Source organism: Dreissena polymorpha, chromosome 9 (assembly GCF_020536995.1).
Source record: "Dreissena polymorpha isolate Duluth1 chromosome 9, UMN_Dpol_1.0, whole genome shotgun sequence".
Taxonomy (NCBI): Eukaryota; Metazoa; Mollusca; class Bivalvia; order Myida; family Dreissenidae; genus Dreissena; species Dreissena polymorpha.
In genome coordinates, this window is record NC_068363.1 from 51,967,686 (window position 1) to 51,994,814 (window position 27,129).

Sequence of the window (27,129 nt, forward strand, 5' to 3'; positions counted from 1 at the left end):
CAAAGGTTCGGGCGTTGGACTTTTACAAACCCAGCTCTTGTTTGTCATTGCAATTTTGCATAATTTTAACTTTTTTCACCAAACTGCAAAATGGTGTTTGTTTCATTAGTATTAAGGTATTGCTTCTGAAATACGGTCATTGTATGTGCTTTCCATGAGACTCTTGTGTAACCGATCTCTCTTCGAAATCTTTAAGGCTTTGATGGGAAATATTCCAGCAGAAAAACTGCTCACCTCACTCAGGTTGGAATTCTACACTGGGTCTATATTGACTTGTCATGCACTGTTAAAGGGGCCTTTTCAGGTTTGGGTAAATTGACAAATTTGAAAAACGTTGTTTCAGATTCGCAAATTTTCGTTTTAGTAATATTTGTGAGAAAACAGTAATACTGAGCATTTACCATGCTCTAAAATAGCCATTATATGCATCTTTTGACGATTTAAAACCCCGAAAATTATAAAAAAAAAAGCGTTGCAACGCGAAACGAATTAATTATTTGAAGAGTTCTGCTGTTGTAGTTATATTTTGGGAAACTACGAGGATTGCTTATATAAAGTATAAAATACGTCTAATATTGTATCCGGTAGAATGGTCGAGTGGTCTAAGTGGTTGATTTTTTACTCCAGGACTCCAGGGGTCAGTGGTTCGAGTCCTTTTGAGGGTTACCTTTTTTTCTTTTTTTAATTGTATTCCTAATTTTTTTACGGGAACGTTTAATATGCAATGTTAACATTTATCAATACAGGCATATAATGACAAACTTCAAAACATGCCAAAATCTGTGAAAATGCCCCTTTAATATTGCATTATTTATGTGATATACATATTTGGAACTTCAATTTTATCTAAATTGTTAATTCATACTAGATAATTACATGTTATTTGATACCTTTCACTGGTAGTTGATTGATGCACATTTATAATGGGAAATTTCACCAAAGTAATTAGAATAAAAAAATATGCCTAATTGTTTAAACATACAATTTTCTTACACAATGATCGTTTTCAGGAAAATATTTTATTGACCTTGAATGTTTATGTAACCAATGTAAAATCAGTGCGGTTGTTGTTTTTCATCACATTGACAGTTACTTTTTATGTCAGGTGTTTGTGTAGAGGATGGTCTAATGCATCAAAATATTTCATTCTAATCCTACTGCACTCAAAAGTTGTGTTATCAGTTTTGATAACATCGTAAAGTAATGATTTTTGCGGAAAGTTGTTAATAGGCACTAGATTTAAAGTTTAAAAACATTAAATATTAACTTCCAGATCTGATACTCCGAAGACATACAGGGATTTCAAGATGGCCGCTGTCAGTTACCAGACGTCATTGCAATTGTTGCTAGAGACATTCAAAACATGGCAACACAAACCACCAGGATTTTGAGATTGTTCCTTATGTTTTTATAGTTTCATATAGAAAATTAAATAAAATTTTATAACAAAACAGTGATATTTTTCTCCCGAACCGCCATATTCTGCTTTGTTGGAATTCATGTAATTTTAGTAGAAAGAGACAAAGGGAAGAACTTTCGCATTTGTAAAACTAACACCAAGAAATGTAGCAGACAATGTTTGGAGGCTGACAGGCAGGTTACTGTATGATGAGGACCTGAAACAGCCTTAAAATAGATAAAACTGTACATTTTTAGTATATTTAATTTATATTTTTATATTTTAGTATAAAATATACTAGTTTACAAGCAATTTATATAAGAAAACATTTTAATGTGAGGTATTCATGATCGTTAAAAGTGTGTCCAAGGTATAAAAAGTTGAAGTCATTGGTCATACACAATTCGTACCATGATGCTCTGGTCATATATTAAGTTAATCATGGTTGAATCACAAGTGATTGGCAGCGGGTGGGGGATGTTTTAATATTGTGGTTTTGACCCACAATGCAAAAACAGCCTTACTGAATTCTGATTGGAGTACAAAAAATAATGATTTTGCTTCTGAAAATATAAGGCAAGATCATCCTGTATATATTGTTGGAAATTAATTTCCATTTGTCTCTATGGCAGTTCCAATCTTTTTTTTCACATTTATCATACAAAGATGTTGGTATTGGCCTTATACAAACTTGCCTGATATAATTGTTTTTAATAGCAATGAACCCATTTTTAACTAATAATTATGAATAAATCTAAGCCTTTATATGAAATCATAGAAAACGTGTCATTACATCATACAACAATTTCATTTGCAATAAAATGCGGAGTATGTACCAATTATATGTTATTATTTCTTTAGAAAATTATTCTCGTTGTTTTATTCGCAGAAAAACGGGTTAATTCCGAATGGTTTTGTCCCATCAAAAAGCCTCAACATGAATGAAATAAGGCCTCGGCATGCCTTGCAGCTCTTTTATTGTAATCCTCACCGGATATATTATGAAACAACAGCAACCTGTTATATTCCAGGGGGTAGTTTACCTTTCAGGTGATGATTTGCTGATCAGGAATTTCCTGATTCTGTCAACGAACTGAAACTGTTAACCATTCAGGTGATAACTGTGTGACAAAATAGGACTAAACACTTTTGTATTCTGAGCATGATTGACATTTTGAAATTGGAAAATAAGGCAAAGGATGGTGGTAACTTGTAACTAAATCTTACAGTATTTTGAAGTAATTATTTTCTAAAGGTCTTTCCTAATATATTTCATTAGCGGTTTCTACTGGAAAAACAAAAATAGACACATGGCAAGAGTAGGCTCCCTTGAAGGTAAAGCGTCTTCAAAATAGAGGCTTGTTGCTGAATTGGAAATGCCTGGAAAATCAATGAAACACTTACACAAAGACTATCAAGTTAATCGCATGATCACATAAATAGAGGTAACAACACAAAATAAGAAATACATTTTCTAATTTTCTTTATTTCAATGATAATACAATTAAATGGTTACTTGTATTATGTGGAAATAAATAATAGATAATCAGTATCTTTAATTCATGTTATGTGGAATCAAGTAAATAATTACCAATAACATATTGGCTAGTCAAGAACATACATGATTGTACAGGTAAAACAGATTAACACAGCCAAACAACTACCCTCTAATAATTGCTGCAAGAAATTCCATAAGGGTTACATTCAGGATTTCAACCTGATAGTTATAAAGGCAATATGCAAAATCAGATCCAATTTATTTGAAAGAAAGCATATAGAAACGAACACTAAATGTTTTTACAGCTTGATATTTAACGCTATCAATAAATATTATTTTATTGAACATGAATAGAATATCAATAAAACATTTTGTATTGAGATAAATTTCAATTTAGTTAATGATTTAATCTGATGACATCACCTTCAAAAACTTATACTTTAACAGTCACCTAGTATTTACTGTTTTAGGGCAATTATTTTCTCAATCTGAAAAAGGAATCTGGAAGTGTTCAATGTGGCTCATTTATTTGGTTAAAATGTAAACCCCATAGACAACGCTGATGTTGTCTTATTAAAAGTGATAACCAAACTAAAAACCAATACAGATATAGTTGAACTTCAGTTTCCTTTGCTTCATTATACCCATTATTGTTATTTTCCTCTGCTTGATAAATTTTAGAAATTCTGAATATATTATAACATGTTTGAAATAGACTAATAATGTTGAAAGCAAAAAATCACACAACAATTCAAATTGAACATAATGAATCTTGACTCCTTTGTACTCTAATGTTATTAAACCAACATTAAAAAGACAGTCTATGATTAGGAATACTTGGCAAAGACAGTTTTTTAATGGTTAAAAAATAAATACGTAAACAAAATATTAATGTAAGAAAGTAACTAGTAAATGATAGAACGCAAACAATAAAATTCTGACTAAAATACAGTTGAAATATGTTTGTCTACAAAGTTTGACAGAGACATGAATGTTATACGTCTCTGAGTTAGACGACTTAACATGCAAATCAATTCGTAAAATGTTCCCAAATATAAAACCAAGGTTATTGACTTACAAAATAAAAATGCACTGAGTTAAATCAACAGATCTAATTGCTATGAACATAATTTTCAATTCAAATGAATAGAATTATATATAGAGAGAACCATGCATGTCCTTTCACTTGTAACCTCGACAAAATGTAATGAATTCAAAGGTTACATACCAGTATATCTTACTCTGATTAGATCTGACAACACATACAAATACAGTAAACCATAGCAAATAATGCTGCCAAAAAGAAAACTAACATCAAAATGTTCTTCTATATCATCAACAAAACATCATCATAACTTGTAAAAATTGTCCCAATAAAAAACAAACATATCTATGCATAATTATGCACATTATGAATACTCCAGTAAATCAAGAACTTTTATAACAGACACAACTTTTAAACAATTGACATATTGTAAGGTCATATCGTGGAGTAGATACACAGAGAAAACCACCAACCATCGAATTACTACAGAGGTTAACCACACAGACAACCCTCATGTCTTCAATACCCTTCACACTGCAGACCCCTCTCCTTCAGAACTATTCTTCAGGGATCTGTCAATACAAACAAAACATGTACATGTACTTAATTCTCTTTAATTTAAAGTAAAAACAACAAATCCATTTATTCAAATTTGAGGTTCAACACAAATATGTACTGTTCACATACATTGTCCGATAATGTAAATATAGAAAGACTTATTGAGTTGTCCTTGATTTGCCTGTGCAGACTTCACAGGCTAATCTAGGACAACACTTTACGCGCACATTAAACCCCCTTTTCACAGAGCAAGGCTCATATTTTAGAATAAAAAAAGAAGCAAGTCATTTTTAGTTAACAAATAATTTGGACATTCTGAGTTCCAAAAGTAGGTCAAAGACAAAAGACAGGTGATCAGGGTGTATTGATAGTGTTCAAAGACATCATACATTCAAGTATTAAAGATATGTAAGGTCGCGGTGGTGTAGTGGAAATGGTGTCCGCCTAGCGATCAGGTGATCACAGGTTTGATCCCCCTGTGGGAGGGTTCTTTAGATTGCCCCCATAGAAGCCAAGTACTTGTTCTTGTCCCAAGAAACGGACTTGAGAGCGTTTCAAATTAGCCCTAGGCATTCTATGCAAAGATTTGAAAGAGGCATTATGTATGTTAAACAAGTTACTAAGGGTAAACCTTGTATTGACATAAAAAATGAATGAATGAATGTGTTTGTCAGAAATACAATGCCTCTTACTGCGCCGCTTTGAAGCCATATATTTGACCTTTGACCTTGATGGATGACCTTGACCTTTCACCACTCAAAATGTGCAGCTCCATGAGATACACATGAATGCCAAATATCAAGTTCCTATCTTCAATATTGCAAAAGTTATTGCAAAAATTTAACCAAGGTAAAAGTTTGTAACTGACACATGCAATGACAGACAGACAGGCCAAAAACCATATACCCCTGATCATTTGATCCGGGGGCATACAAATTTGATTGAGCTTCTTATTTTGATGTCAAAATTTCCACAAATTCTTATTTCTATCATGTAAAATGACTTTAAAAATTTCATAGTTGTCGGACAAGATCCTTACCGCAGCCTTGAGAGCAATGTCAAGGTCATCTATGAGGTCCTGCACATCCTCGATGCCGACTGACAGACGGATGAGACTGTCAGAGATCCCCAGCTTGTCCCTCTGGTCAGGGGGCACGGATGCGTGTGTCATCACAGACCTGTAGTAACACAAGGTGCACTCAGAAAGATCAAAGACAGAACTGACTTTTGTGGCTTGTCAAGGACCAGTTCAATCAGACAAACATGAATGACAGAGAGTATTATTCACAAGAGCTGTTTGTGACACAGTTGCGAACCCTAAAGGCAAAAAGAATGCCAACTTGTCTCTTACTAGGCCTGTTAAAAGGTCTGGGTTATATGAGGATATACAAAGCTGAGGTAAACATGTTGGCACAGAAATGATGCTATGATTAAAATCATTTTCCCACATAAGAAGCAAAGTGAAAATGGCTTTTGCAACCAGCATAAAACCAGAACAGCCTGCAAGTAACTCGCAGTATGTTCAGGTTTTATGCTGTTTGCTGCTTATCAGTAACAAAGGTTTGGAAATGAAGCCAATCATTAAATGGCCACACTAAGCTGCATTTTTTAATGGGCATATACAAAGCAATCTTTTTGGGCATGCTATACATGTCAAGTTTAATACTAAGCCAATTTGCCTAAATAGAATGCCTTTCTACACTTACTTAATACAGAATGTAATCAGTAAAATCTAGCACAGCATAAATTGCTAAAAAAGTTTAAAGAAACCGAAACCAAAGAACCAGTATCAATCAATTGTTAACATCATTAAGATAACTTATGCGAAGTAAATGGAAGCTCATTTTATGTTTGGAATACTGATTACATGTATATATAAAATCAGGCACATGATGTGAACACTATCCCACTGTACTTACGGTAATTCAGCTAAACTTTCAAACCCTCCTAAACTCTCAGCTAGAGTGAATATCTGCAGAAAAAACGACACATGTTTATTATTAAATCTAAAACAAAAACTTCTAAAAAAGTTTTTACGTGAAACATTTATTGTAAGACATGTTCCCTAGACTTTTTTGAAATAATTCCACTGCTAGCTTCTAGTAAGTGAATAAAAAGCTCTAGCTTATTTAACTTACTTCTTTTCAATTATATTTTTACTAATATTTGCATCTTTTATGCTACCATTAGCGTCATTCATTTTAGAAACACAACAAATTTGTTCTTTTATGAGATAATAATATTTTACTTAATACATATCAATACTCATTGCTAAGATAAAAAGAATGTTTCAATAAATGTTTGACGCTTTTATTTGATATGTGGAAAAAACAAAAAGTACCGGTATGCGCTTTTTTTACTTTGGGGGACAGGGTTTGGTACGCATCAATTAGAAAACATGCACTGTACATGTTATTCGTGCTACCACAGACAATTAAAGAAATGAAATTAATTAGTGAAAAACTCAATATAGTGATATTTTGGTTTTACAACTCATTTTTTTCCAGTAATTTCATAAGTTAACAAGAGCACCGCCTTGCGGGTGCAGACCGCTCATCTATTTTCTTTTTAAAGGTGAAGAGACTCTCATTTTCAATCACAAAAGAGGGAGGGGTGGAGTGAAGAGGGGTGTATAGTGTGGGGGCGTGGACATTTATTACATTATCTTCCAAAAAATGCGAAAAAAAATGCAATAATAAAAAATATATAAAAATCAGGGGTGGGGGGGGATTCTTGGGTGCGATGGTTGGACGGTATTTCAAACATAAAATAATAAAAATAAATATTTGTGTTTTTAACCGTTTCAAAAAAAAAATTGGGGGGGGTGGGGGGTATAGGGTGTGGTGGTCATTTTTGAGATGATCTTAAAAAAAAAATTAGAGGGGAAATTCGGGGGTGGGGGGGAAGGGGGGGGGGGAAGGGGGGGGGAGGGGGGTTATTCTTGGATGCGATGGTTGGACGGTATTTCAAAGATAAAATAATAAAAATAAATATTTGTGTTTTTTAACCGTTTCAAAAAAAAAATTGGGGGTGGGGGGTGGGGGGGGGGATTCGGGGGGAGGGCACGGGGGATGATTTGATGATTTGGGTGGAGTCTATTGTGGTATGTCAGGTAAGAGTAGTTTTGTCAAAGTTTCAATCAAATCTAATCATAAATAAAGAAGTTATGGCATTTTTAGCAAAATTTAATAATTTGACCTTGAGAGTCAAGGTCATTCAAAGGTCAAGGTAAAATTCAACTTGCCAGGTACAGAAACCTCATGATAGCATGAAAGTATTTGAAGTTTGAAAGCAATAGCCTTGATACTATAGAAGTAAAGTGGATCGAAACACAAAATTTAAGCATATATTCAAAGTTACTAAGTCAAAAAAGGGCCATAAGTCCGTAAAAATGACAACCAGAGTTATGCAACTTGTCCTTTTACTATACCCTTATGATAGTTTGTGAGTGTTCCCAGTATGAAAGCAATATCTATGATAGTTCAGGGGTAAAGTGGACCAAAACACAAAACTTAACAAAATTTTCAATTATAAAGGGCCCATAATTCCGTCCAAATGCCAGTCAGAGTTACATAACTTTGCATGCACAGTCCCCTTATGATAGTTAATAAGTGTTGCAAGTATGAAAGCAATAGCTTTGATACTGTAGGAATAAAGTGGACCTAAACACAAAACTTAACCAAATTTTCAATTTTCTAAGTATAAAAAGGGCACATAATTCTGTCAAAATGCCAGTCAGAGATATATTACTTTGCCTTCACAGTCCCCTTATGATAGTTAGTAAGTGTTGCAAGTATGATAGCAATAGCTTTGATACTTAAAAAATAAAATGGACCTAAACACAAAACTTAACCAAAATTTTCAATTTTCTAAGTATAAAAAGGGCACATAATTCTGTCAAAATGCACGCCAGAGTTATCTAACTTTGCCTGCCCAGTCCCCTCATGATAGTAAGTAAGTGTTCCAAGTTTGAATGCAATAGCATTGATACTTTCTGAGAAAAGTGGACCTAAACGCAAAACTTAACCGGACGCCAACGCAGACGCCAAAGCCAAGGTGATGACAATAGCTCATAATTTTTTTTCCAAAAATAGATGAGCTAACAAGGTGATGACAATAGCTCATATTTTTTTTTCAAAAAATATATGAGCTAAAAATTACAACTGCTATGCCATATTTTATCTATTCTTATATTGATTTTTTTTTTTTAATTGTAAGAAAAAAATGTAAATGTGTTGGAACCTTATAACAGCAGGCCTTTCGTCAAAATAAAAGCAAATGACTTAACTGACCTTGAGTGTCTTGAGGAAGATGGAGGACTGCTCTCGGCCTCCCTTGATGTAGAAAGACACCATGCCACTGTAGCCTCTCATCTGTCGCTTGGCTAGCTCGTGCTGAGGGTGGGACGGCAACCCTGACAAATACAGCACAGGCTTCTACAGATTGCAAGAGGATATTTGTTGGATTCGATGGAATATCGAATTTATTTCACGAGTGATCATAGAAAATAATATTTTTTATGATAACGAGTGAAATAAAATCAATATTCCATCTAATCCAACAAATTTTCTTTTTATTTTATGCTTTTTTGACTGTTTATTTACATTGTAAGTGAGTTTAACTGGATAATTTAGCTGGACTAATGACGTCATTTCGTCGAAAAAATGACGTCATTTCACAGTAAAACAGTGAAAAATATCGATATTTATAATATAACTGTTATTTTTCACTGTTTACAACAGTGGAATACCAATTTTATTTCACTGATATTTCTCTATAAACCACTGGAATCAAGCATTAAATAAAGATTTATATGTATGGATCAGTTTAGATTGGGGATTTATATTTATGGATCCGTTTTCATGCTGCTTTATATTTATGGATCAGTTTCCATGCAGATTTATATTAATTTATTAGTCTAGATTGCTGATTTATATTTATGGATCAGTTTAAATTGCTGATTCATATTTATTGATCAGTTTCCATGCTGATTTACATTAATTATCAGTCTAGATTGCTGATTCAAGAGCTAATGTTGGGGATAGGATAGACATCCAAATACAGCAAAGATTCTTAGTGCACATGTTTGTCAATTGACATCCAGAAGGCGCTTTTCAGCCCATGTCACAAATAATGCCTATTTGCATCAACGGACTATGCATGTTTATAGATCAGGTCTGATTGCTTACTGACACAAGTAATTATTGCTATGATTTTTTTATTACTTCGCTCTTTGCAAAAAGCAAACATTTGAATTCACAGTCAAAACTTGGACTAATGTTGACTAAAGAACTTAACATTACATTGCTAATGATAAGGTTTTACAAATATACTCCTGGCATGCATTACCATGACAGTACCTGGATGAATGACCTTTTCGACTCGTGAGTTTTCCTCTAGGAACTTTGCAACTGCCAGCCCATTCTTCATGTGCTCTCGCATACGTATGTGCAGCGTCTTCAGGCCTCTGTTGGCCAGGAAACAGTCGAATGGGGACGGAACGGCTCCTATGGCTGAATAATACACATAAGATGTATCAAAGGCAGGGTTTTACCAAATGCAATTTTTGGTATCCAATACCCCTAAATTCTGGCTATGGACCCCTCTCTTGTTTAAACATGGTCCTATGGGACATGCACAATTAAGGTAATGTGTTACACTTTATTTTATACCAATGCTTGGCATAAGACATTTCAATATTTTTCAGAATTATATTACATAAACTCTAATAACAAACAAATAATTTTATATGCATTGGATCCTTTGTGGTGCTACAAAAGAATTATTTCAGGCAAAACAGTTATACATGTAGATGCATAGATTACTTTACAATTGCTTGTAATAGTAAACATGCAAACAAGTTAAAATTGTTGGAAAATAATTGCAGCAACCTTTTAATGACTGGACTATTTAATTCTAACCAAAGGAGTCCTAGGAACCCTAACAAATTAATATTTATTAGTCATTAAAATTAAAAATGGTCCAGTCTGTTCAGTCCAAAAGGATACAACAGACACTTTTAGCGTAAGAAAAGATTTCATTAATTGTGAGAAAGGGAACAGGAAAATAATGTCTAAAACCTAAATTACTATGATGAATAAGAACATAATAATATGAACAAATAATTAAACACATTGCAAAAGTAAGTGGCCCAATCAAATGTAAATTAATAGTTGGAAAATTATCCAGTTAATTACCAAATTATGTCAGAAACACAATGTCCCCTTCTGCGCCACTTTGAAGACATATATTTGACCTTGAAGGATGACCTTGACATTGACCTTTCAACACTCAAAATGTGCTGCTCATTGAGATACACATGCATGCCAAATATCAAGTTGAAGTTGCTATCTTCAATATTGCAAAAGTTATGACCAATGTTAAAGTTTAGGGACGGACGATCAGACTGACTGACGGAAAGACAGACGGATGGACTGACGAACAGTTAAAAATCTTTATGCCACCCTTCCGAGGCATAAAAAGAAAATGCAAAATTCTGCTAAATTGCTGCTCAGAGTTATGGAACTTGGTCAGTGACTATATACAAAGACCCCACACATGCGTTTAGTTTGAAGTGAATGGCTGTAGTAGAAACAGTGATATGGAGATGTTGCACATAACCCCTTTCCCACTCAGAATCAAAGCGAAAATGGCCATGTGCAAACAGCATAAACCCAGAACAGCCTGAGAGTAACTCACAATCTGTTTAGATTTGATGCTGTTTGCATCTCATCAGTATCTAAGGGTTAGAAATAAAGCTTTTGAAACTTGAATCTTGTAAGAAGTCTTTAAATAAATGCAACTTTTTAAGGGACTACAAATGCGTCAAAATACATATCTGAGTGGTAAAGGGTTAACATTAACTAGAGCATTGTGCCAACAAGGAAAAATGGGTGACTTATATAGCTTGCACTTTCTTGTCAATGATTGAGCTAAAAATGTCATGTGTACCATGAAATACAGTCAATAAAAAAGAACAACTGGTAATGTTTAAATTACTTAAGAATAAATGATGTAACTGATGCAGTAAATGTATTAGTACACAGATGCATACAATATCATGTGATCGCAATATAGTTAAAAAGCAAAAACACCTGCATGCAATCTAAAAAAATAATAATTCTGCGACAACGTACCATATTGCAAGAAGAACAAACGTTCTTTAAGATCATCTCTGTTGGTGCAAATACACCCCATCACAACGTCAGAGTGACCTTGGTTATCATGGAAATAAGATTACAAATGGTAATGCGCTATAAAAAAAATAGATACCAGCTGAATTAAGTTTGGTATGGAATACAAATTACTTAGATTTTCAATATTTTTTTAAACATAATATGACACATAGTAATAATGCAATTATTTGCAAAGTAATTCAAGTTTCTATGCAATGGTTTTCAAATAGTACATGTATACATGTATATAAAACAATTCTTAATGGTTAATGACATTACTAAATTGTCCCTTCTTACAATTCATGTACTGAGGGCATACAATTCATGTACTGAGGGCATACAATTCATGTACTGAGGGCATACAATTCATGTTCTTGGTCATGGCATACTGCCATACAATTCATTTACTTGGTAATGGCATACAATTCATGTACTTGGTCATGGCAAACAATTCATTTACTTGGTAATGGCATACAATTCATGTACTTGGTCATGGTAAACAATTCATGTTCTTGGTCATGACTTACTGTTCATGTACTTGGTCATGGCATACAATTCATGAACTTGATCATGGCAAACAATTCATGTACTTCGTCATGGCATACAATTCATGTACTTGGTCATGGCAAACAATTCATGTACTTGGTCATGGCAAACAATTCATGTACTTGGTCACGGCATACAATTCATGTACTTGGTCATGGCATACAATTCATGTACTTGGTCACGGCATACAATTCATGTACTTGGTCATGGCATACAATTCATGTACTTGGTCATGGCATACAATTCATGTACTTGGTCACGGCTTACAGTTGATGTACTTGGTCATGGCTTACCATTCATGTACTTGGTCATGGAATGGAATACAAGGTCTGCGCCATGGTCCAATGGGCGCTGAAATATTCAGTTTTTTGGTTGAGCCAAAAACACAAATGGTGTGGCAAGTGTTTTGTTTTCTAATGAGCGCTTCAATGTTCTACAATGATGTCTTTCAAAATCGTTCTTACCGGGTATTTTCTAATCATAGCTTAGTTATCCTTACCTTACATGCCATGATCACAGGCCAAAAGCAAATCCTTATTATATCAAAGTTATTGAGAAATATTTAAATAAAGAGTATGATAGGTGAATTTTTAATACAGTTCATTTTCTTTTTCCATCCACCTAAAAATCTAATGGCATAATATAATAAACAAATGATGTCAACATAAAGCACATGTTTGCTGTTCAACAATAGAAACGTACCGCTCTGTTTAAACCTCAGAGTGCTATTTTGTTAAAGCAGGTGTTAACAATTAGATACCATTTTCTTCCACGTTTCTGTTCAGACTCATAAGTATATAATGAGTGTGTAACATGTTTTTGATACAATATAACAAGGTTAAACATCTGTGCTCAGTATAATTCATATTCTCAATGTTTGGGTTAACCCTTTTCCACTCAGAAGCAAAGTGAAAATGGCTATGTGCAAACAGCATAAAACCAGAACAGCCTGCGAGTAACTCGTAGTCTGTTAAGGTTTCATTCTGTTCACTGCTCATCAGTACCTTAGGGTTGAAAATGAAGCCTTTAAAATTTGAATCTAGTAAGATAATTATTTCATTAAATTTCACTTTCTAAGGGACTACAAACGCTTCAAAATATGTATCTAACTGGTAAAGGGTTAAAATCAAAAGATGAGATTTTAGTTTCAAATCAGCTTAACACTGAGAATGCTTGTCAGGGCACGAACAATCTCTTATCTCAGCTATATGAATATGCACATACATGTGCATTCCCATTATTCCTCCTTGAACTCAGTGTTGAGTCAGACTCAAAACTAAAAAAACGTCTGTGGACACCAAATAGAGCAAACTCATCTAAAAAAATGAAAAAAAGCAACTTTGTGTCAAAATATTGAATTGATTACATTTGTGATACTAGATCCAGCTTCTTGAAGCCATACCCACCTGGAAGTATGAGGACATGAAAGTGTTGTCAACAACAACAAAACAATCCATGGGTGCCTTGGCACGCACCACCTTGACAACACTGGCAATGTCAACCAGCTTCATCATGGGGTTGGTGGGAGTTTCAATCCAAACCATCTGTCAGGTAGAGGAAATAAAATGTTAATAGCTATAAAGGGAATTACCAACAAAACAGACTTGTTTATAAACAAGAAGGTTCAAACAGACTTGTTTATAAACAAGAAGGTTCAAGGCTTTAGGGGCTCACCAAATAAACTGTTTTGAGCACGAATTTTCATAATACATGTAACCATATTTAGAATACTTCAAACTTGGATGGAATTTTCATAAGAAAACATAGTCTGAGAAAGATTCATGATGAATAGGCAAAAAAGTGACTATGGTTGGCCATATATTTAATAAACCAGAACCATTCTTAAACTGCGCTAAAACACCAACAGATTACATGTTATGAGCAAGTTGTATGCAGATCAAACAGAAAAGACTTCTATAGTTATCCTGAGCTTGTATCTTCAATTTGATATAATGACCTAGTTTTTGAAATAACATGACTCAGTTTTGACCTCTGTACAGATATCATAGAGACACTGACCAAGTTTTAAAAAGATTGAATTTGGTCTTTAAAATGTTCAAAACATAAATTGTTGACGCAGCATTATGGAAGGTGAATAAAACAGTAATGGCAAACACTCCCAATATGCATGTTGTAGACAAGCCAGTTAAAAATAAACTGTCATTTTGAACACAAGTATAAATTAATCATGTTAAAAATTTTACGCTAATAACAAGCCCCTACAAACAAACAAACCGGCTATAGTAAAACAACGTACTGCTGTTTATTCTTATAGCCAAAAACCATTACATAAATGACCCATACGTCTTACAGGGACTGTCAACCACGACTATGAAAGGAAAGAAAAGTTGTAAAATACTGTATTTTTTTACAATTTTTAGTTTATATTGATTAAAATATCACGACTGGTGTATTGAATTACTTGAAAAAAGTTGTTAAGTTTTCATATTTTCACTATATTCGGTAATAAATTTTACTGTGTATGTCTACCAGGTAACTACCAGTTAACCATAAATAACGCTCGTAGACTGATCATCGTCACGTGGTAAATCCAGGAATGCAAATTGTGCATGCGTAGTGAATTGTATATATTTTATATATAAAATGATTAATCTACTTGCGTTATTTATAGTGTTTATATCATTATGTCACCTATTTTCGCAATGTACTTTCGATTTCACATCACGAAATTTAATTATCGAATATACTGAAAAAACTAACTTTTCTCAAGTAATGTGATATACCAGTCGTGATATTTTAATCAATATAAACTAATAATTGTAAAAAAATATGGTATTTTACAACTTTTCTTTTCTTCGTTGTCGTGGTTGACCGTCTCTTTAAAACAAGCCTTCACTTAGTCAAATCATGGATTTTATTGGACCTCATTGCAGTACCTTGGTGTTTGGTTTTATACTGCTTTCCACCTTCTCAATGTCGGTACAGTTTACCATGGTGATGTCAATACCCATCTGGCTGGTACATCGGCGGAACATGCGGTTTGTGCCTAAAACACAACCAGGCTTACAAAATACCACATACAGCGAGAGCAGCTGTATTGGCGTGCAATAAATTTGAGCAAAGCTCTGGGAAAACCTGGCGTAATGCAAGTGCATAGTGTAGCCTACTAGAAGCAACTATGAAGTCCACACGGGCCTATCAGGGACGACAGTTTCCGCTTTAATTGAATTATTTTTTTTTAAGTAAATCTTTTTTTAAAGAAAATCCAGTCTAGAGTGATTAAGCCTGGTTTTTCCTAAGGCTAAGTGCAGCTTATAATACTTTTAAGAGAAGAACTCACACAAACAATCTTACTTGTATGGAGAGGGGGGGATGACTAGGAAAATATACAATTGCATTGAATAACTGTCATCATTTCAGTATCTTGTTGTAAGAACAAAGCTAACAAATTCCTTAGCTATTTAAAACAATTGCTACATCAAACAATCAAGCCCATGCCAAAACTTTATAAACAATCTGAAACCATTTCTTAACTATAGTCAAAAACAGTGAAAAAAATATATATATGTTTGGAATACTATGTTTTTGTAAACAGGCAAAAAATTAAACATTTAACAAATTAAACAATTAAAAAAATTATTAATAATATTAGAAATTATGCAATAATGTTTCCAAAACAAGTAGTTACTTGACAGAACATCTTATTTCTAAAGAATTATTATTTAAAGATTGTTTTTAAGTCTCTGAAAAGAACAACTGAAATTTACTATTTTGTTTACATATAAATAAACTATCAAAGCAATTACATGTACACTATTTAACAAAATAACCAAAAACTTATATTGTAGTAATGCCATGAGAAATAGGCTAAGTTTGTTTATTTTATATATTTATACACGGGCAAGGCTTATTTATTTAGTAATACCTCCATACAGGTCGTCCATGGCCAAAATATGGTCTCCATTCTTCAACAGAAATGTTATTGTGTTTGTTGCAGCCAAGCCCGATGCAAAAACCAGGCCTGAAATAGCAAAATATATCTAAAACAAGACTAATGCCAAGCAATATATGTCCCCTACCGGCTCCACCATCGTCAGAATTTTTTACTCTTTTTATATTTGTTGCCATAGCAACCAGAATTTTTGACGTAGGAACAAAATGAAGTGACTTGCATAATGTCCATATTGCATTCTATCCATGTTTCAAGTTTCATGAAAAAATATTAAAAACTTTTAAAGTTATCACAGGATCCAGACAAAAACACCATTTTCAGCAGTATTTCCAGTCTATTTGTTGCCATGACAACCAGAATTTTTGAAGTAGGAACAAAATGAAATGACATGCATAATGTCCATATTGCCATCTATCCATGTTTCAAGTTTCATGAAAAAATATTAAGAACTTTTAAAGTTATTGCAGGATCCAGAAAAAAACACCATTTTCAGGAGTATTTCCAGTCTATTTGTCGCCATAGCAACCAGAATTTTTGGCGTAGGAACAAAATAAAAGTACGTGCATAATGTCCATATTGTCATCTATCTATGTATTAAGTTTCATGAAAAAATATGAAGAACTTTTAAAGTTATCGCAGGATCCAGACAAAACATCATTTTCAGCAGTATTTCTAGTCTATTTGTTGCCATAGCAACCAGAGTTTTTGACGTAGGAACAAAATGAAGTGACCTGCATAATTTCCATATTGCCATGTATCCATTTTTCAAGTTTCATGAAAAAATATTAAGAACTTTTAAAGTTATCGCAGGATCCAGAAAAAACACAATTTTCAGCAGTATTTCCAGTCTATTTGTCGCCATAGCAACCAGAATGTTTGGCGTAGGAACAAAATAAAATTACGTGCATAATGTCCATATTGCCATCTATCCATGTTTCAAGTTTCATGAACAAATATAAAGAACTTTTAAAATTATCGCAGGATCCAGAAAAAAACACCATTTTTAGCAGTATTTCTAGTCTATTTGTTGCCATAGCAACCAGAATTCTTGACATAGGAACAAAATGAAAAGACGTGCATAATGTCCATATTGCCATCTATCCATGTTTTAAGTTTCATGAAAAAATATTAAGAACTTTTAAAGTTATCGCAAGATACAGAAAAGTATGACTGACTGACAGACAGAGCGCAAACCATAAGTCCCCTGCGGTGAAACCGGTAGGGGACTAAAAAGTTACAAAAGAATTTTATTAATGCATATTTGTTGATCAAATAAAATTCAGAGATGTTAACCTTAACCAGCTTTTAGTCTTGATAACCTTTAGCAGCACAATAGTCTATTGGGAAGTCTCAATTTTTATGGCTGTTTTTTTTCTGCCACTGACTTATTTGCTGATCTATACTATTTTTTCTTAATCAAATGGTTTGGAAAAAATCAGAAACTTAAACCCACAATGTTCTATAAAATCATCCACCATCGACCAGACATAGACTCTTGGACCCTTTCCTATGTCAATCAAATCACTACCTATGAGGCCACACACCACTGGATTATTGGCCACGCACAACCAATTTTGCCCCATATCAGAGAAATACAGCAAAAACAGAGAGCTTCACAAGATTCTAAAAAAAAACTTATTAAAACTTTGTTCAAAGCATAATATTTGCTGTTCAGCTGCAAACAGAACAAGTATCCTTTTAATATATAATTGATTCCAAGGGATAAAAGATGTTTTTTAAACAGAGTTTGTGTCATGCATTAAATAATAAATTATTAAATTTCAGAGATAGTTACCATATTTGGCATTCTCAAGCTTGGCCAGGCATTCCTCAAGACAGTCCCTGGTGGGGTTACCACTCCGAGAATACTCGTATCCCTGAAAAACAAGCATGGGTAAACAATAAGTACACTTCCTATCAACTGTTAGAAAAGAGACTCAACTGAACAAATCCACATGAATTTTAAAGAACAATTGGGCTAATAAGATTGATATAAGGCTTACTTCTTACATATTCCTGAGCTTAAATCTGTCAAGTTATAAGCTATACTAAAAAATACATGTATACAAATTGCAGTTCATTTGGAACAAATCATCATGGAGACATGCGTCTTTCTACCGATTTATTCTCATACATACGATGACGAATGCGTAGACGTACAATTCTCGATTGTGATGTTGTCCACAAATGTTGTACAAATAATGTTTTTATCAATGACTGTTATGACGTCTAAAATATGACGTAAAACGCGTAAATGCACGTGACTTCGTGGCACTAAACATATGAGCGTAGGTTCTTATACTCCCCACAATGAAATATCTCAGTATTTCATCACATATCATGCATAGTGAACTGTATGGTCTTTTAAACCAGAGACATCTAAATGTCAATTAAATATCAATTAAAAGTCAATTAGCCATACTAATTGAAACACATATATATATATATATACATTCTGCCTAAAGCAGATAAGCATTACTCACTATGACTATGACAAGGTAAACAATATTTTACCAGGGAAAACCCAAAAACAGTCATGCGTACTTCAAGCAAAGTAAACATGAAATCTATAAATAATTTCATTAACTTAATATACGTATCATCAAAAAATCTATAATAAGTGATAACAATAAGTACAAACATATACAATAATAGGGGATTACATTCTCCACGAAATAAGTATGCTAATATTATGTCCTTTCTTTTCACCATTAATATTCTAAATAAAGAACATACTAATAAGTAATATGTTACATCATTTACTATATTATATAACATGTATGAAATCATCACATATGCACATATGACATTCATACTGCATCATTAGAAATGGACATGTGAGTATTATATACTTAAAGTTTATTATTAATGATACACATTGACATATTCATGCATATTTTAAGTCAATTGTAACAGTTGCATAACAAACCTAACTGTGACAAACAATTCCATCATCGTTGAAAGAAATTCGACATTTTATAGACCGTTCCATAATTTAGTCATTACATAATTATCTCCCCTGAATTCTCTCCGCGTCCGCCATTACACTGCTGCTTTACAATCGGTAACATAATATATAAGAGAGCACCGATTATTCAACGGATGAATTTCTTTCTAAATTCTAAGGCCGTCATTACATGGTCTTGGTTGTCTTGGAAAACTAACACATTGACACATTAAAAAAAGCATTTAATTAAATTAAATGCAATATTTTTCATTTGATTATTTGCATCAATCTTTAAATTGTGTATGCCTTTGCATTCCAGTGTTTAATTGCCCCTTTGTTCTGCATAATCCGATTATCTCGTTTTGATCAGATATTGTCCAGACTTAACTAACCACATGGTGTCATAAACCACACTGGGTGGCAGATGACAATCTGGTCATTAAACACAATTGATGATGCCACCATGTCTCATCTTCCTGGTAGTATTAAGCAGTCATTTGGTAAGATAATTTACCTCCGACATACTTAACAGTTGCGTAAATAAGATATGTTACATATTTTACAAATTAAAAGTTATGTCCAATATAGAATATCAGAAATTGTACACCGTAAAGATACTAGCCCGTTTAATTTATGAAAAAATAAAGTATTTAAAAAAAATATAAAAATAAAACATTTAACGTATTAAGCGGGTATCGGTTAATTAAAACTACGTCATTCCGTATGAAGATTTGATGTTACGGCAATGCACGAACGATATCATAAAACAATAAATTACATTTGACACCAAACAGAGGTAAAAAATATTTAAAAAAATATATATGTATATAAATATATGTGTGTTAAAATGTTAGATATGTGTCACTCATACTCACTAGTAACGAGTTTTCAATATACATGAGTACACAGTTCAATTTGCATCATATGAAGTTGTATTTTTTCAGTTGTATGTTAATATTCCTCAATAGCGTCATTCTTTGTACAAAACCCATCAAATTAAAACTACATGTAAATACAACATGTACTGTCATGTCCTTTGCTTTTAATATGGCTTTGTAGTATGTTTATTTTCAAAGCACTCCTTACACTTTCTAACACTCATTTATTTATCACACTAGCGTCCTCATGCCATTGATAATTATATTTTTATAATTAGATGTATTACTATTGTAATTTATTGACGCTTTTCTGCAAAAAAAATATGACGGCTTATGCATAGAGCTCTTTATTGTGTCAAATTGTCGGCCTTTCAGTCTTCAGATAATCTTTAATTTGACGCTTATGCCGCGTTTTTAAAGTTGCAAATAAATGTATTAATAAATTCGTTTGGCGCTTAATAGTATATTTTTGAAATATTATTTAGGTGTTTTTTATCGGAGTTTTTTTGTGTGGATTAATTAACTAAACATTTGGTGTCGTTATCCATATGTTTTGCGTTACTTCAAAGACCTATAAAATACAATTTTTAGTATGTTTAGCTTTATAGCTGTTAAATGATTCAAAGATGAAAATATAGATATATCACATAGATCGCATTCTCTTTATCTTCCGAATAATCACATAAAAGGTCGTCAAGATCAATATCACTCTCTCATGATAAAAAGCTCGTTTTTTAACGTGACAAAATTCCATCTAAAAAAATTAATATAAATCCAAACCACAATTTTTTATCTCTGATATCAGTTAGAACAAGACAAATAATGGAAGGCGTACCAATAATATCATACTTAATATAATATGTAATGATTTTGGAATGTAGATTTTTACCAAATGAGATCAATTACAAACAATTAGCGGTAATTAATTGCGCGAGAATCTTTTATAAGTATTAATTAAAATATAATCTGCTTGATGTTGCGGCTATAAAAATCAACACAACAATACATGCGTGAATTGTTTGTGAAACGTTAAAAGTAACAAGTCTAATCAAAGACATAGTATGAGCGACTGAACCAGCAGATTTTCGCCGATGATTACCACTTAATTACAGATAAACAAAAACAAATACACCAAAGCATTTTAAACATTTTATTTGTAACAATCAATCTCAACTTCAAACAATCATTTAAACAACAAAAATGTGATAATCGCCTCACATAAATTCATTAAGTAATTTATTTATCCGACAACGGTGAAGCGGGTATTCTCTACGTCTTTGGCTTTTGGAATCGCAGACTCACACAAGTTAGCAGCAGTGTAATGGCGGACAGTCACGTGACTGACAATATGGCGGCGGTCAATTTATCGATTATGGAACGGTCTTATCAGATGATAAAATTAAAATAGTCTTAAAAAAAACAATGGTATATAACGATTAAATCAATTTTAAAGTGTATTATCAATGTAATGTGTCAATGTTAAAATTGTTATACAAGTTACATGAAATACATAACCTTTCATAACTATCATTTAGTCAAGGGTTCAATAATCGCGAGTCATGAGTCATTCAAAATACATACATACGATGACGAATGCGTAGATGTACAATTCTCGATTGTGATGTTGTCCACAAATGTTGTACAAATAATGTTTTTATCAATGACCGTTATGACGTCTATAATATGACGTAAAACGCAGAGGAATTTTAGACTATTTAAAAACTAAACCTTCTGGGTTAGATAATGATCTGACAAAATTATAATTACAGTAGATGCAGTGTTGACTTATCCATATCAAAGTTAACACTAAAAACATATACAATATTTACTCAGGACACAGTCTCGCATTATAAGACACACCTGCTGTATGAAATTTACAATGCCAACTTTGGGTTCATTTGAGTTCTACTTTTGCAACAGATATCTTTTAGAAAAGATATTTAAATAATAAAAACAGTCTTACTAGTCCGAAAAATACGGGTTTTAACATCCGATTTGTTAGCTCTTCCCCTAGGATGAAAGCATTTGGGAAATTCAGTTGTCCTTCAGAAATTTCACTTGTCAATACGAGCAAACAAGTGGAATTTTTTATCATAGCACACTAAATCAATTGAAACCAAAAAATTATAGTGAACCTTGATGTTATTTTTGGAAAATGGTATATAAAAAAATAAGCTTTTGACCATAGAAACTCTTAACAGCCATAAATTCTTAATTATAAATGCTGGGCATTATTTCCTTAACCGAATAAGACTTACGGCTTTCAGTTTAAATAAAAGGGAATTACCCCTTTAAGCAAATAAACGCATGTCAGTTGCTCTAGAGAAGTTTATCAATCCCCAACCACAGGACTGACAAATATTGGGCCATTAATTTCTATAACTTAAAAATCAAATGTTCCAATATTGTGCTATTGCAATTAAATGTCAGACTTTTGTCCTCATCCTTCCAGTTGGCCTTGTCATTGCTTGTGATCAACATCATCAATGGTACATTCAACAAGAGCACCGCATAACGGGTGCCACCACTCGGCTGTGGGTGCAGTTTTTAATAAATGTAAGCTTGTCAGAAGTGACCTTGACCTTTGACCTAGTGTCCCAAAAATGATTGTGGCGTGTAGAACTCATGAAAGTGCCTCTACATATGAAGTTTCAAAGTTGTATGTGGAAGCACTTTGATTTTAGAGCCATTGATAAGGTTTAAACATGCGGACGGCGGATGGCAGACGCCGGACAGCAAACTGGATAAGACAATACCTCGGGTTTTCACAGAAAACAGCCGAGCTAAAAATATTTAGGGACCAGGCCTTTTCCATGGGGTCGTTTCTGGAAAAGTGCAATTTTGGAATTGGGAAATTTTAATAGATGTAATTGAAATAATACTGAGATACAAAATAATCATAAGACACATTCTTTCTAAAAAAAATAAGAGCTGTCACCATAGGATGACTTATGCCCCCAATAAACGCTTGGTAGAAGTTATGAGTTTTTTTCGAAACCTTAACGCAGATTTGGAACCTAAACGCGGACCCTAAGTTCAAGGTCAAGGTCACAGGGGTCAAAATTTGTGTGCGTATGGAAAGGCCTTGTCCATATACACATGCATGCCAAATATGAAATTGCTATCTGAAGCGACATAGAAGTTATGAGCATTTTTCGAAATCTAAACACAAAGTGTGACAGACAGACAGACGGACGGACGGACGAACGGACAGTCCGATCACTATATGCCCTCCTTCGGGGACATAAAAATGTCTTAGAATATCAAAATAATTCAGATAGCCACATAAACTAGAGAGCGGACACCATGCTAAAACCTTTTAATGCACTAAGTGACCCCTTGACCTAGTTTTTGACCCGGCATGACCCATATTCGAACTTGACCTAGATATTGTCTTGATACAACTTCTGACCAAGTTTGGTAAAGATCAGATGAAAACTACTTCAATTAGAGAGCGGACACCATGCTAAATCCTTGAAATGCACTAAGTGACCTAGTTTTTGACCCTGCATGACCCATATTTGAACTTGACCTACATATTGTCTAGATACAACTTCTGACCAAGTTTGGTAAAGATCCGATGAAAACTATTTGAATTAGAGAGCGGACACGAAAAGTGAGACAGACAAACTGACAGACAGACTTACAGACGCAGGGCTAGCGCTGGCCCAAAATTTCTATGAGCCAACCAGATTTCGTTTTTTTCGGCGCGTGAAAAGTGGTTTTGAAATAATAATATATACTATCAACTTGTTCATATTTCTTTTTATGACAACAAGGGCATATCACATATAATATAACATGCAGTTTTCAACATAGAAATAATTATTATGGTACTTTTCAAAGTACAAACATAAGTTAATTTGTACATGTACACTTAACAGTGGAGTAAGTTGTCCCAAATTTGAAATCCTGAAAATTAGCCCGGGTGTCTTAGAACCAGGAACCCAACTGGAATAAAGGGCAAAGCCCCCCACCCCACCCAGAGACTTACAAATTGTTCTTTGTTATAGTCTTCCCAATTGCAATTTCAAGTGAATACAATTCAAAATAATATAAACCACATCGTCTGTATTACCGCATGTGTATTCGGCATTCTATTTCTTCTATAAAGAACTCCAAAAATAAATTTAAATCAGCGATAAATAATTTATCGAAAACGACAGTTCGAAAAATTGTACGCGTTCTGCACTTGAAATAAAATTTGCATATCGTTTGATTGCAGAAAATGAAAATTGGTAGCCTAGCAAATACGTTATAAATATACCATTTGGTTGACAATTTTCTTTACAATAGCATAGCTTGTGAGTAAAACAACTTAATTATCACCTTTTATTTCAAACGATAACGTCGATAATCGTCAGAAAGGTGTAACATCATCAACATGGAACTAATTATTTAATAATCATACTTTAATTCAGATCGATAGTCGATAGGCAGGTCTAAAGTGATCAGCTGAGAAATTTTTTATTGTTGCTCTTGTCATTTGTTTATCTTTAAATACGACGTTTGCCATTGGCCGATAAATTGTTGGCAAACGACAATATCAACTGTGTATTCCAAGGGTCCACACATGATTGACCCAATGTTATGTGAGAGCGAACTCAATGTTGATTGGCCAGCTACCACGTGCGCTTCAATAACAATAAGGGCTTGATGTCTCATGTTCTGGTGCAGACCGGTTTTCGTTTATTGTTCAATTTGCAAACACTTTTAATGAAACAAAGAGAAAACTATAGAAAACCAGTCTGGATTTAAATGGTGGATAATTTCAATGAAGATTTGCGAGATTTTAGCATTTTCGAAAATCAGAATTTTCTTGGGCCAATTTCTCAACATTTTCGCAAATGGCTCAAATGGCGAACGACAGCGCGAGCCCTAAGATGGACAGTGCGAAAACTATATACCCCAGGGCTTAACACTAACTTTTTTTTCAACTAGCCTATTCGGGCTTGTAAATACACAACCTACTAGCCCTGACAAATCTTTCATGTGCCCTGACCCAAGTATATCAAAACCTTTATATTTATCATTCAACTTGTATTTTCTTGTGCGTAGAGATGCGCAATTATGATTCAATAATTCTTATTAGTTTGCCTTACTAATGCTAATGAATTCAATATTCATCTACTTAAGACATCTATTTGTAATCTTCACGCCATTTCAGGAGAAATTTCCTTTTTTTTTCCTCATACTTTCTCTTACTTTCCTCCTTCCCTTTTCTTTTCTTATCTGAGGAACCCCCATCCCCACACGTAAAGCCAAACTTTTTTTACATAGATTGCCGCGGTTACCGTATGACAACAAATGGTAAGTGAATCTTAGGTTTCGCAAAATAACGTGTTTCGGTAGTCGTTACAATTGTACAGGGTTAACTCTCAACTAAAAGCTGGGATCGACCATTAATATTAGTTTTGCTAATTGAATTGCATAAAAAAGATTGTCAAAACACTTCTAATTGATCAAACAAATTACAATTATATAAAATTGATAAATAACTAATAATTTTATAGTAACTTTGTGTTAATGTCGAGTTGCCTTCATCCATCCTGGAAGATCATGGGCAATCCCGGCTTTTAGATTATAACGTATTTTTATCGAGAAAACACTTTACTACGAGGAAACCAATCAAAAACCGTATCTAGCGGAATTCCGTTTAAAAATAGGTACTGACGTGTTTTACCAGGAAAACTGCCGGGGATTTTCTGAATTATCGGCCTCTTTTTGATTGCAATCAAGGGGTTCCAAATCTATTTTGAGATACGATCCGTTTGTTGTCTCCAACTTCACTCTGGGATTTAATTGTCATCTGATCGTACTGTATTAAGAGTGTTGCATCTTTGAAAAGCTTATTTAAAATGCAGTTTATTGATATAGAACACATAATCCCTCCCAAAATACACACGACCAGTCGGGCATGTTCCTGGGACATTGGCTAGCCCGGACCTAGGTACAGGCAGTGAATGCCGTTCGGACGTGCCTTAGTGTTAAGCCCTGTACCCCCTTTTCTTCGAAAGGGGGCATAAAAAACAAAAATTTATTTTTTTAATTGGGATTTTTTTCTAAACATCTTGGTTGGTTATATGTCCGTTAAACGGACCCGTAGCTACTCCAGAAGAAGGCCTGGGTACAAACTTTGCCCCTAAGAACTACACTAGATACCTGAATCTTCTTATTAGCGCTGATTATCTTAATTATCTCTTTCTAATTTGAAGCGAATAGTACAACTTAATTATGGTTTGATTGGCCAATGTCGGCTCAGGTACAAGCTAAAAGAACTTGGGGAAACATGGTATTATACCCGAGTACTTCAAAAATTTAAGAAGTACATTCATATTGGACTTATATGGTAGATATAAGAAATATCTCTCTGGTCCACAGATACGCCGACGACTACCTTATTATGAAATATTGTAGTACAAAATCATATGATATTGATAATGACATCGGAGACAGTCAGCTCGATATCATATATGATGAATAAATAGTACATTAAACAAAAAGTGCGATATTGCATCATAACACATGACGTACTGCAACATGTTCCAATTAACAAAAAAGCCCCAAAATTGGCAAAAAGACAGCTTACAGCGTGTTCACCTGGTCCATGCTGTTTGAACGTGGTCGCCATCGATATAGGGGGCACTACCGCCATGGACTTCCATTTCTCTGGTTCCTGACCAACATGAATAGCATCGGTTCCAAAATGTTCGAACGGTTGAAATTCTGCCATCTTTCTGTATCGAATGCACTGGTGTGGCGTGGCAAACTTTCCGATATCACGATGACCTTGACACACGTTGTTTACAAAAGTGATGCACACATCGAAAAATATTCGGAGGTTTTCATTGTATATTGGCGGATTTTATACCATAAGAAATCATGAGTTAGGAATAAATAATATGAAAGAATCGTGTAAATAATTTTATTTGAATTGTAAATCATGTAAACGATGTGTGCATTCTGGAGGTGTGTCGTTCCGTAAAGAACCGAACGCACGACGGAAAAATACGGTACTCGTGTAACGAGCTTCGCGGTATTAAAACCCGACTGTTTCATTTTAGAAAGCACGTGCTCTGAGTTATTGACTATGCGTTTTCTGTTAGCATCAATTTTACAACCAGCATGTCGCTTGTTTATGAGTTCCGTCTTATTAAAAATTAAGTTGAC

The 27,129-nt window shown here is 33.7% G+C and overlaps 1 protein-coding gene across 1 annotated transcript; it reads right to left on the reverse strand.

Moving 5' to 3' along the window:
• Positions 1-2,865: 2,865 nt before the first annotated feature.
• On the reverse strand, positions 2,866-26,777 carry LOC127844808 (cystathionine gamma-lyase-like). The gene is made up of 12 exons (XM_052375312.1): positions 26,549-26,777; positions 17,930-18,011; positions 16,108-16,203; positions 15,119-15,228; positions 13,628-13,765; positions 12,515-12,572; positions 11,637-11,714; positions 9,861-10,013; positions 8,793-8,914; positions 6,420-6,472; positions 5,540-5,678; positions 2,866-4,514 (listed from the first exon to the last, which is right to left on the reverse strand). The coding sequence occupies exons 1-12, from the start codon at positions 26,690-26,692 to the stop codon at positions 4,500-4,502; spliced, it is 1,188 nt and encodes a 395-aa protein (XP_052231272.1). The 5' UTR covers positions 26,693-26,777; the 3' UTR covers positions 2,866-4,499.
• Positions 26,778-27,129: the final 352 nt, after the last annotated feature.

What these genes read in the sequence shown, in the direction of transcription:
- LOC127844808 (XM_052375312.1), bottom strand. Translation starts at nt 26,692, where the DNA reads ATGGCAGAATTTCAACCGTTCGAACATTTTGGAACCGATGCTATTCAT. An exon ending in TCATGTCCTCATACTTCCAG is followed by an intron (nt 12,573 to 13,627) that starts GTGGGTATGGCT and finishes TGAATATTTCAG; the next exon opens with CGCCCATTGGACCATGGCGC. An exon ending in TCTTCCTCAAGACACTCAAG is followed by an intron (nt 6,473 to 8,792) that starts GTCAGTTAAGTC and finishes TTTTTTCTGCAG; the next exon opens with ATATTCACTCTAGCTGAGAG.